At 45.5% G+C, this 12,358-nt stretch overlaps 1 protein-coding gene across 1 annotated transcript in view; it reads right to left on the bottom strand.

The window, feature by feature from the left end:
• Positions 1 to 1,194: 1,194 nt before the first annotated feature.
• TBC1D22B (TBC1 domain family member 22B) overlaps positions 1,195 to 12,358 on the bottom strand; it is a 73,733-nt gene continuing 62,569 nt past the window's right edge. The window contains exon 13 of the mRNA XM_032140223.2: positions 1,195 to 3,100. Coding sequence (XP_031996114.1) covers positions 2,972 to 3,100 — 129 coding nt within the window. The 3' untranslated portion in view covers positions 1,195 to 2,971. The remainder of the gene's footprint in view (positions 3,101 to 12,358) is intronic.

Genomic DNA, 12,358 nt, shown 5'->3' with positions numbered 1-12,358 from the left:
CCATGAAGACCTAGGGAGGAAGTCCAGGTACCTAAGCACTTTGTGAAACAGAGTCATCTTACTAGCCCTGGGTTGCCTACTTTTGGACATTTATGTGAGGGAGAAGTAAATTCTCATCCTGTGTAAGTCACTGTTATTTATTTATTTGTTTATTTATTTAGAGACGGAGTCTCGCTCTTGTTGCCCAGACTGGAGTGCAAGTAGTGTGATCTCGGCTTACTGCAACCTCCACCTTCCCGGGTTCAGGTGATTCTCCTGCCTCAGCCTCCTGAGTAGCTGGGATTACAGATGCCCACCACCATGCCTGGCTAAATTTTTTTGCATTTTTAGTAGAGACGGGGTTTCACTATGTTGGCTTGGCTAGTCTCAAACTCCTGACCTTGTGATCCACCTGCCTCAGCCTCCCAAAGTGCTGGGATTACAGGCATGAGCCACTGCGTCCGCCCTATTTTTGGTTTTTATTACACATAGCTGAATTTAATTTTTATATGGTTCCTAATGACTGAAACCAAGAAATACTCTCAAATAAATCCTAGGAAGGAATTCTGGGTGGAGAAACCATTCCAACCTGTCCTTTGTAGATGAAATGTAATCAGCTACCTTTCTTGAGATATTTCACAGTAAGGTACCAAGAAAAAAACAACAGCTGACAACCAAAAAAAGACTTAAAGATAACCCTACATGGCGGCCGTCTTAGTTCTTTCTGCTTTGGTGGAAACACACTGAACAGGCAAGCCAGGAGGACACCGGATCTCTGGTTCTGACTCTGATGCTGTCTTCTTTGGCCTTGGCTTGGATTTTCCTCTGTGAATGAGGGGGTTAAACTAGATATCTCCAAGTTTTCATCCAGCACTGAAATTCTAGTCTGTTTTCTACCCTCCATCAGATGACAGACTTCTTTTGGATGAATGAAATAATCCATGTAAAGGGCTTCTCAAAGTGGTTGGCAAGTTAACTCTTTTTAGTAGTTTCATTTACCAAGTTACTCATTTTTGTAGTTTCCACAGTAACTTTCACAGATGGATGTCGGGTAAGTGTTTGCTGGCTGTCCTCTAAGAATGCCTTTTGATCCTCTGCTGATCCCCTGCTCACCTCACAGAAGGCCTGACCGCACACCTACTAGTATCAGCAAGAAACACTCACGAAGAGGAGACTCTTTAGGTTCCATGAACATACAGGAGAAAAACCAGCAGATGGAGGAGGAAATACACCATTTATTTACAATTCTTTTCACTTTATCCACAATTTCCCATACAAACATAAAAACTAAAAAAATAAAACCACCACTTGGGAACACAAGTGTCTTTCTTTAATTAGTCCGGTTGAGGGAGGGTCTCAAGCCCTCTCACTCTATGAAGGGGACCACTGAGGCACACCAAAGGGGAAAAGGAAGAGGGTTGGGAAGAATGCCTGAGAAACAGCTCCAGATGAGAAACCTAACTCACACCGATGTGGTGGGGCCTCACTGGCAAAGAGACTCGAGGGTGTTACCCACCAGGGACACTGCTCGGCTTCCCAGGAGGGTGACAGCTGCTGGCCCCCATCCCCCCACCCTCCACTACCAAATACCAAAACTCAAACAGGGGTCACACATCTCATGAGCTGTGTGGGGAGTGAAGGTGACAGTAAGGGACATGGAGTGCTGCTCTCTGAGAAGAGCCCCAAACCCGAGGGACACACAAGAAGCCCCTATCCTTGGCACTGAGTCTTCAGTCACAGCTTCTGTCCGAATACAACGCTGAACTTGAAAATGTAAAAACAAAAGCCCTCCCCAGATTCCGGGGAAGGTGGGGATAAAAACACATAGGGCTTGCCCGCCTCTGCAGTCCCTTCTTGGGGAGGCTGCTAGGAGCAAAGGGCAGATGCTCCAGCAAAGTCTGGGGGTTGGGGGGTGGGGTGAAGAAAGGGGCGAGGAGGACTCTGAGACACTGATGCTTGGGATGGCTCCAGCTGCTCAGCCACTCACTCCAGCAGCCTCCCATTCTACCCCTCACAGCAGGACACCCAGAACCAACCTGGAGGCGCTGAAGCCACCTTCCTGGCAACTTCCTCTGTGCTAGTGACCTAGATGGCTTTCATATGTTGATGCACATTATAAATATAAAATCATATCTGCTACAAAGAGGACATATATTTGTACATCTTTACCCATATACATAATAACACAATTTACACATAATATCTTGGAGTGGGTCATCATGGAAAAGGGGTCTGGAGAGCCCTTTCTGCCTCCCCTGCCCCGATCCCTCTTCAAGGGATGCTTATACACGTGGTCACTGGGGCCCTTCCCAACTAGTCTGATGGGGCTCGTCTGGACACAGAAATTCAGACATGTGACTAAATGCTGATGGGCATGTATACACATTCACACCCACACACACATGCAGACACCTGGTGAGAAAAGGAAAAATAAAATTCCTAGCCCTTGGGTGTAGGCCTCTTCCCAGAGTTACAAGCATCAGTGCCTCCTCCATCTAGAATAATGGTTTTAAAAAGCTACCCCTCACTGGCTCAGACTGGGGCAGAAGGGGAAGGGCTAGGAAACCAGGAAGAGGGAAGAGGGGCCAGGAGTCTTTTGAAAATATAAGGTGTTTTTGACCTGTGATCAAATCAAACTATGTTCACAAAAAAAAAGCAACGGTTATCAGTTGGGGCCTGTCCTTGTAGGGACAATGTGAGTTGAGACCCTGAGCCTTCCCCTTCTTTGTCCAGTTTCTTTTAAAGGGGCAGACAACCCTGTACCACCTTTTCTGTCCTCTCCCAGAACTGGGCCCATCCACGCGGCATGGAATACTGACAGTGGCCCAAGTGACACATCCAGAGACATGGAGTGGTGAAGACCTGGGCGGCGGGTGTGAGCTTTGTACAACGGGAGTGGTTCCTGGCCGGGGTCCACGGCTCGCACAGTGGCCACAGTGATCAGACTCCCATCAGAGATGAGGGCAGTCTGGGTCCCCGGAGGAGACAGCACCTATCGGCGGTAGTGATTTGGGGCATCGGCAAACATGTACTTGAGTCTGTATGCCTCGGCGAGAAGCAGCCCAATCTCTTCGTTGCCCCAGTGTATTGTAGGTAGGTTCTGTAGCAGCATGAGGAGACCCTGGAATGCAAGAAAGGACTTTTATATCATACCAGACTGTAGACCAGCAGACCAGCGAACCCATTCATAGAGACCAAGGCCTAGAATGGGGCCCCTTCCTCCTGGCTCACACATCTGAGTCCAGCCTCCTTCCTCCCAAACAGCACGCAGCTTTCAGTCCTAGTTCACCTCAGGAAGCCTTGAAAGCCTCTGCTGATTCTCTAGTCCACTAACACCTGCCTCTTTAAAAACATAAAAACATAAAAACATAAATAGGGAAGGACAACGATAAAGATTTTTAAGAGAGAAAAATAATCACTTATCCAAATATACCTCTCTTAATCTTAAAGTATTCATTTTCAGTCTTTTTTTCACATGCATATTTCTTTAAATAGTTGTAACAATAATTATGACTTTTTTTTGAGACAGGATTTTGCTCTGTCACCCAAGCTGGAGTGCAGTGGCGCAATCATAGCTGGCTGCGGCCTTGAACTCCTGGGCTCAAGTGATCCTTTGACAAAGTTAAAATATAGGCCAGGCGCGGTGGCTCATGCCTGTAATCCCACACTTTGGGAGGCTGAAGAGGATGGATCGCGAGGTCAGGAGATCGAGACCATCCTGGCTAACACAGTGAAACCTGTCTCTACTAAAAATACAAATAATTAGCCAGGAAAGGTAGCACACGCCTGTCGTCACAGCTACTCGGGAGGCTGAGGCAGGAAAATCACTTGAACCTGGGAGGCGGAGGTTGCGGGCAGTTGAGATTGCGCCACTGCACTCCAGCCTGGCGACTGAGTGAGACTCTGTCTCAAAAAAAAAAAAAAAAAAAAGAAACGGACAAAATATTTGTAACATCTAAAGAAGATAAAAGATTAATATATGTAATCCATAAGGACTGCCTACAAATCAGTAAGAAAGAAGGCAAACAGCCAGATGGGAAAACAGACTAGCAATGTGAATAGCTAATGCACTAATGCCAGTGGCCACTCACACTATGATGACTTACAAACCCTGCTCCTAGCTGATCCGAATACTCCAGCAGCACTCTGCAGTTCTCACTGTAAAGGTCTTGTGCATCCTTTATGAGATTTCTTCCTTTAGTACTAGAAGTGTACGCTGGGCACAAAACTGCCCAATGCACATCACTGCTATGTGTGGCCAATTCTGGATGTGAACAAAAATGACAGGTGTAACTTCTAGGTTTTGCTCTAAACTTCTCTCCTTCTTAGAAAATGGATATGAATGGAGGAGTAGAAGTGATCATCTTAGACCGTAAAATTAAAGCATGTGTTGAAGATGGCAGAGTAATAAGACAAAAGAAATCAGAGTCCCTAACACTCCAAAACCGTAATGTTAGCCCTGGACTGCTTACACTTAGACTGTTAGTTGAAGGGAAATAAACAGCTATCTTGTTTTAAGCCACTGTTATTTTGAGGTCTTGGTTACAGTAGACAAGTTTATATCATCTTAACAAATACATACCATATCTATCAAAATAAGAAATGCACATGGTCTTTGATCCAGCAACTCTGCTTCTAACTCTCTATCCTAGGGAAATAGTCACACTACTGTGTGTACAAAGGTATTCACTGCATCATTGCTTCAAAGAGTGGAGAAAGGATACTAGAAAAGTGTCCGGCAGTATGCGAATGGTGAGATAAACCATGGATTATCTGCATCATGAGATGCAAGGCAGCACTTGAAACAAGTGAAGCCAGTCTACACGTATCAATATATGAAGATACAGAAGATATTTTGGAAAGGATAAAAAAGGCAGTTGCAGAAAAGTATTTACAGTATGATCCCTCTTAGGTAAAAGAAAAAAACGCAACAATATATTTGTATATGTACATGTACACATAAACATTTTAGAGAAGTGGGAAACTGTTCACAGTGGTTACCCTTTGGGAGGGAAGCCTTTCACTTTTCTCTCATTATACTTATGTATCTTATAAAATAAAATCTTTGTATATTATTGTGTTATGAAATAACTTTTTTTTGAGTAATAACTACTCTGGGCTGGGCGCAGTGGCTCATGCCTGTAATCCCAGCACTTTGGGAGGCCGAAGTGGGCCAATCACCTGAGGTAAGAAGTTCAAGACCAGCCTGGCCAACATGGTGAAACCCCGTCTCTACTAAAAATACAAAAATTAGCCAGGCATTGTGGTGGCCGCCTGTAGTCCCAGCTACTTGGGAGGCTGAGGCAGGAGAATTGCTTCAATCTGGGAGGCGGAGGTTGCAGTGAGCCAAGATCGCGCCATTGCACTCCAGCCTGGGCAAAACTACTCTGTGGAAATTTTGATTACTAAAAAGTAAAAAAACCAGAAAATAAATTACGCATAACTTCGTGATCAAGAGGAAGCCATTTTAAAACATTTTGTCATATTTCCTTCCAGTCCTTTTCCTACATATTTTACATACTTGAAATATTTTCTCTATATAATTTTGAATCTATGCAGCATTTACCATAAGCATTTCCTCTAATATTAAAAATTCCTTGTAGATGTTTTCAATAACCAAAGAATTTTCCATGAGGTAAGATGTACCATAATTTACATCCTCCTGTTTTGAGCATTTAATTATTTCTGGTTTTTCACTATAAAAAATTATAATGCACATCTTTATGCACAAAGTCTTATCTTGGATTATTTCTCTAAGCCAAATTCCTAGAAATGAAATTACTATTTCAAAGGGCATAAACATTTTATTTTTATCTATCTATTTATTTATGGAGAGACAGAGTCTTGCTCTATTGCCCAGGCTGGAATGCAGTGGCACAATCTCAGTTCACTGCAACCTCCGCCTCCCAGGTTCAAGCAATTCTCCTGCCTCAGCCTCCCGAACAGCTGGGATTAGCCACCACACCTGGCTAATTTTTGTATTTTTATTAGAGATGGGGTTTCACCATGTTGGCCAGGCTGGTCTCGAACTCCTGACCTCAGGTGATCTGCCCGCCTCAGCCTCCCAAAGTGCTGGGATTACAGGCATGAGCTACTGTGCCTGGCCTGCCACAAACATTTTAAAGGTCTTTAACATTCAACCAGAAAATATATTCCAGAAAAGTGCCCATTTCCCTAGATCTCTACCAGCACTAAATATTCTCATTTAAAAAAAAACAAAAAACTTTGCTAATGCTAAAGCCTTCCCTTTGATCCCCAAGCCCGAGAACAGAACTCAAAGCCGTAAGTCACCATGGTGGTGAACCGCCGGAAGAGTGCACATCCCAAGGTCCCCACTCTCCCCTCCATGGTTGCTGGCATCTGCTTTCTCTAACTCTCCAGGCAAACCCCTCCAGTCACATGGTTACGGAAATTCACTCAACCAGACCAGTTATTCAACCAGTTATTGATATTCACTCAACCCAGCAGATGCTCTGCTTTTAAAAACTCTGCCTTTAGCTGATCGGAACATCTTTGGAACACTCCCCTCTCACAGGAGTAATTCTCTCTTGGTTCTATTCTGGCCTCAGTCCTGTCCGCCTCAAAGCTTTTTTTGTTTGTTTTCTTTGAAAGAGAACCATCATTTCTATCTCATTTTTAAAAATGTTGGCCTTGGACTATAATACACGCCCCCCATCCCCATGCCGCCATGAACTCCCCGGTCTCTGGCCCCTTTGACTCATCTCTGCTGCTTCCTACCTCCTTCTCGCAACGTGCCCCTATCCCACAATTGGAAAAGGCGTTGCCTCTTTTTGCTAACATTCTCCTCAGGTAGGCAACTTGTATCCTAAGTTAGGCAGGCTCTCTTTATAATGGTCTCAGTCTTTTCTGTACCTTAGACTCTTGGGCTGTCTGGTGAACCCCATCAATCTCCTCAGAATAATGGTTCTAAATATTAATACATAAAATAAAATGCATATTAATCAATTTTTTTTAAATTTGTGATATTCACCTCTGTGTGGTAAGATTTTTCTTTTTTTTTTTGAGATGTAGTCTCGCTCTGTCACCCAGGCTGGAGTGCAGTGGCACGATCTCGGCTCACCACTACCTCCGCCTTCCAGGTTCAAGCAATTCTACTGCCTCAGCCTCCTGAGTAGCTGGGACTACAGGCACGAGCCACCATGCCTGGCTAATTTTTTTTTATTTTTAGTAGAGACGGGGTTTCGCTGTTAAGCCAGGATGATCTCAATCTCCTGACCTCGTGATCTGCCTGCCTCGGCCTCCCAAAGTGCTGGGATTACAGGCATGAGCCACTGTGCCCAGCCTAAGATTTCTTACTGGAATTTTCTAAATTTTTCTATGATGGTTACATACACTTGCAAACTGATAACAAACAAGAACAGCCAACAAAGGACATAGCTCTCTAGAAGAGAATACTTTTTTTTTTTTTGAGGCGGAGTCTCACTCTGTCACCAGGCTGGAGTGCAGTGGCAATCTTGGCTCACTGCAACCTCCAACTCCCGGGTTCAAGTGATTCTCCTGCTCAGCCTCCTGAGTAGCCGAGATTACAGGTGCGCGCCACCGCGCCTGGCTAATTTTTGCATTTTTAGTGGAGACCGGGTTTCACCGTGTTGGCCAGGATGGTCTCGATCTCCTGACCTCGTGATCTGCCCGCCTCAGCCTCCCAAAGTGCTGGGATTACAGGCGTGAGCCACCGCGCCCGGCCGAGAATACTCTTTGTTGAGATGAGAAATACCTATAATTTCCAATTCTTCCAGTCTTAACAGAAACCTCTCAAAAGCCTCCAAATAATTCCACCCCTGGACAAGTGAATGTCCCCACTTCCCCCAAGGGAAGTGACGCTTAGCCGTAAGGAACCACTCTGCCACCTGGTGGCTGGGCCTAAAACTGCAACATCCCCACTTCTAGACCCCGACCTGCTGTCCTCATGCTGCAACAATGGGAAACCCTGCCCAATGGATTAAAAAGTAGAAACTCACTTTGGGAGGCCGAGGCGGGCGAATTGCCTGAGCTTAGGAGTTCGTGACCAGCCTGGCTAACATGGTGAAACCCCGTCTCTACTAAACTACAAAAAATTAGCCGGGCGTCATGGCGTGCACCTGTAGTCTCAGCTACATGGGAGGCTGAGGCAGAAGAATTGCTTGAACCCGGGAGGCAGAGGTGGCAGTAAGCCAAGACTGTGCCACTGCACTCCAGCCTGGGTGACACAGTGAGACTCCGTCTCAAAAAAAAAAAAAAAGTAGAAATGATAATTATGGCTGGGGGATGAAGGTGCTAATCACAAATCAGGAGCTTTTATCTAGGGGCAGAGAAGAGACACTACTGGGGCAGGGAACAGCTGAAGATTCGTTACAAAGCCAGTTCATGGGAGCACTTAAGTATGACATGCAGTCAGATGAGATACTATAGTCAGGAGGAGGAGAAAGCTTGTAGAGCAAGTATCAGAAAGAGATTCCCAATTAATAGAAAGGGAGCAAACACCTTTTGTAAAAAACAGCTGGAAATGGCTGAAATAGCAGAAAAGGGACAGGCATAGTTACCTGCTGAAAATCCACACAGCAAAAGGCAATATGGCAGAGAAGGACTTTCAGCCATATGTGACAGGTGGAAAAAAAAACAATTAGATAAGAGGCCAAAGGTAAAGGGACAGTGGGTAATAAGCAGAGACTTCGAAAAGGGAAAGGTATAGGAAAATTCCACTAAAGACTGTCCAATAAAGGTGGGAGAATAATTGAGGAGGAAGAGGAAGAACACCAAAGACAATCGGTATAATGGCAGTTATTATTTATTGAGCACTTATTACATAACAGATGGGGCTCTAGATGTTTCACATGTACTTTGTACTAGTTCGTTTAATCCTACATCTACTCTCTGAGATACATATTATTACCTCCATTTTACGGATGAGGAAATTGAGGCACAGAGGTTAAGGAACTTGCCTAGGGTCACAGGGCAGCGCTGGCCAGGGATTTGCGCCCAGACAATCTGGGCATGTGCTCATAATCACTAGAGTATATACTGCCTGCCCTGGCGTGAGAAGTAAGGCATCAAGTAGAAGGAACAAAAAGAAGAGAAGTCATAAAAGAGGCTGTTTGAAGGAAATCGAGAGGCATTCACTTTTTTTTGTTCATTTTTACTTTTATTTAGTCATTAAGTCCGTGGACTCACAGTAAGGCCTGATTCCATATTGGTGTCACACTGCCAAGCGATCCAAAGCATATGTTCACCTTCTATTTCAACTTATTCGTTTACTAATGTATCACTGGACCCAGCAGGCAGCTCACCCAGACAATCTCCGTAAGGGATTTTGGTGCATAATAGGCCACAGTCCTTACAAAGTATCCAGTTTGTCTTACAGCTGAGAGATTTGAACCTGCTGCAGATGTGCCACGGCTAAATTCTTGAATGGATTTTTATCATCAGTGCCACCTCTTCCTCTGCCTCTTCTTGGTCTTTCCCAGCCACCAGTGTGACCCAGCTGGTGACTAAGAGTTGACTAATTTTACTCTGCAATAAGGGCTGGCACAACCAAAGACAGGATGTATAATGATGAGCAACAAAAGAACATTAAATATGTGCTACTAAATAAGATACTGTATCTAGAATCACTCTGCAGTACTGGAACATTCTTTGCAAATGTAAAGTGCATTCGAGCATGTAAAAATACCTTTCTAGTCAAATAAATACTTTAAAACAAACCTCTTCTATTTTGAGAATCGGTGAGGGAGCGAAACATTTCCCCTGGTCCCAATGCAACTTTCCAAAAACACGTCCCTATGATATAAGCTTGTTGAGAGTCAAACTTTCATTCATGGGCTCTTCCTGAATCTAGGCATTTGGCAAAGTTTCCTCTCAAAGAAAGCTGTGCAGAGTTTCCCTCAATGGCTTGCTTTTGTTCACAAGTTTAGGAACCGTGCCCTTTCTCACACCAGCTTGTTTTGGGTGGAAAGATCTTCAGTTCCCAGGGTTCCCTCTGAACCCTTGTGTGAAGGATTCAAACTGGCAACTCACCAAATGTCTGTAAAGACAGGGCCTCCATTTGGCAATGTTCCACAATTGCACCCTTGAGTTCTTGCAGAAGTGGTGGGTGGATGCCATCTGGTTCAAGGGATTTATTTACATTTATTATTGAGGTCTGGAACATCCCATGGGCTTAGCACTATTTAATAACCCTGACCTGTCTCCTACAAAAGAAACCTTCAGAGTGGGAATCTCTCCAACATTTTCTTCCAGCTGACCCCCTTGTCATTTCACTCACTCACTCACTCATTTGAGACTCACTCTGTTGTCCACTGATGGCTCATTGCAGCCTCGCCCTCCCTGGCTCAGATGATCTTCCCACCCAACCTTCCTAAGTAGCTGAGACTACAGGTGTGTGCCACCATGCTTGGCTAATTTTTCAATATTTTTTTAGAGACAGGGTCTCCCTATGTTGCCCAGGGTGCTCTCGAACTCCTGGGCTCAAGCGATCCTCCTGCCTCAGTCTCCCAAAGTGCTGGGATTACAGGCATGAGCCGCTGCGACTGGCCTCTTTTTATGCGTTTAAAGAAACTTTGATTATTAGACCTGAGAGTGCCCTGCATGGTGCTTCTCAGATTCCGTCCTGAGCCCTCTGAGGCCTCGCTGGCGCCTGCTGACATCTTCCTGGGCTCCCATGTTCTGGGCTTCGCTGCTGCTGCTGCTTTCCCGAGATGACTTTTTAGAATAGAGTGACCATGAATTTGCTCAGGCGCCTGTCCCCTCTAACTCAGGCACACAGTCCTCATAGAAATATTATCCTAGAGTCAGTTTTCAGGCCTCCTATGGATTGCTTTATTCTGTACGGATTTTCTGCCTGTTGCTCATCTAAGTGCCCACAACTGGGTACAGCTCATGCTCATCTACACGTGCAGTGAATTTGATTTCTGGAGGTGTTCCCCTGCTCCCTGTTGTAACCCTTGGTTTTGGGTTGTAATTATGTGGTGCTGCACTGACCACAGGGGGCTTGTCATGCCTTTCCTCATCACAGAACTCACTCAACCAGTTCCTTTCCTGAGGTCTGACATTAATCTGCTTTGGGAAGTCTTCCCCAAGTCTGACATCTGCAACCTGCCTTGATGGCATTTTCTGCCAATGGGTGTTGGGAATAAAAACATGTTTTTATTACAAACGCCTGTGGGGATAGCCGGCCTCTCAGCACTCACAGGCTCCAGCCTTGTTCCCTCAAAAGTTCCCTTTGCTTATTCTCTTTTTCTTTTTCTTTTTCTTTTTTTTGAGACAGAGTCTCACTTTGCTGCCCTGGCTAGAGTGCACTGGTGCGATCTCGGCTGACTGCAATCTCTGCCTCCCGGGTTCAAGCGATTCTCCTGCCTCAGCCTCCCGAGTAGCTGGGATTACAGGTGCGTGCCATCACTCCTGGCTGACAGAGTTTCACCATGTTGGCCAGGCTGGTCTTGAACTCCCGACCTCAGGTGATCTGCCTGCCGTGGCCTCCCAAACTGCTGGGATTACAGGCATGAGCCACCGTGCCTGGCCTCTTAATTCCTTTTTCTAAGACCAGAGTGGCAACAGGAGGCCCTGACAGGCCATATGGCCCTGTCCTCTGGGCAGATACGGTCCTCTTCAGGCTCACCGCTGGGTAACAGAAGCTCCATTCACTTCCTTAGTAGTACACAGCTGTACATGGTGGTAATGAATTGTTATTATGTAAAAATGACCTACATCAAAATGGGTAGAAAACATCTATTTGTCTATTTGGCAGGTAGATCTGAGCACTCTTACGTTGTCTCCACCATTTCCTTTCCTCCCAACCTTTGAGGGTGGACTCATGACATAAATCTTAAGCATGCAGGTTGATGACTTTTTACATAAGTACACACCCAATTAACCACCACCCAGATGAAACAGAGAACACTTCCTGTGTCTCAGAGACTCATGCTCCTCCCCAGTCAACATAGCCTCCCCAGCCACCGATCTAACCGAAGCCTGAGAGCTCCACCAGGGCCCAGGCAGGCTCTCCCTGCTGCAGTCCACCCTGGAGCAATAGAGCCTCTGCTTCCCCCAGGGATGTGTGTGGGGTGATTTCAGGCCACTTGGAGAGAGAGCATGAAAGGGCAGCAGGAGATCATAGATCTTTCTGGCAGCGGAAGGAGAAAAACCCAGGAGCCAGAATAGGAGGAGGTCAAAAGGAAGACCCTGGGAGGAATTCTTTTTCAGTTTTAAAACAACAAGTTTTTGTTGTTGTTGCTAAATGTTTCTTTGTGAAGAGAAAGCCTGCTAGCAACCTCCAATGTAGGGGGAGAGATGGGGAAGAAGAAATCTTGAGGGGAGGTGGAAACATAAGCAGATCCTTGCCTGGGAACAACCACCATGTGAGTTTAGCTCACGAGCTCCAGGAAGC

Source organism: Hylobates moloch, unplaced genomic scaffold, assembly GCF_009828535.3.
Source record: "Hylobates moloch isolate HMO894 unplaced genomic scaffold, HMol_V3 SCAFFOLD_20, whole genome shotgun sequence".
NCBI classification, from domain to species: domain Eukaryota; kingdom Metazoa; phylum Chordata; class Mammalia; order Primates; family Hylobatidae; genus Hylobates; species Hylobates moloch.
This window is presented reverse-complemented; position numbering and strand designations above follow the sequence as displayed.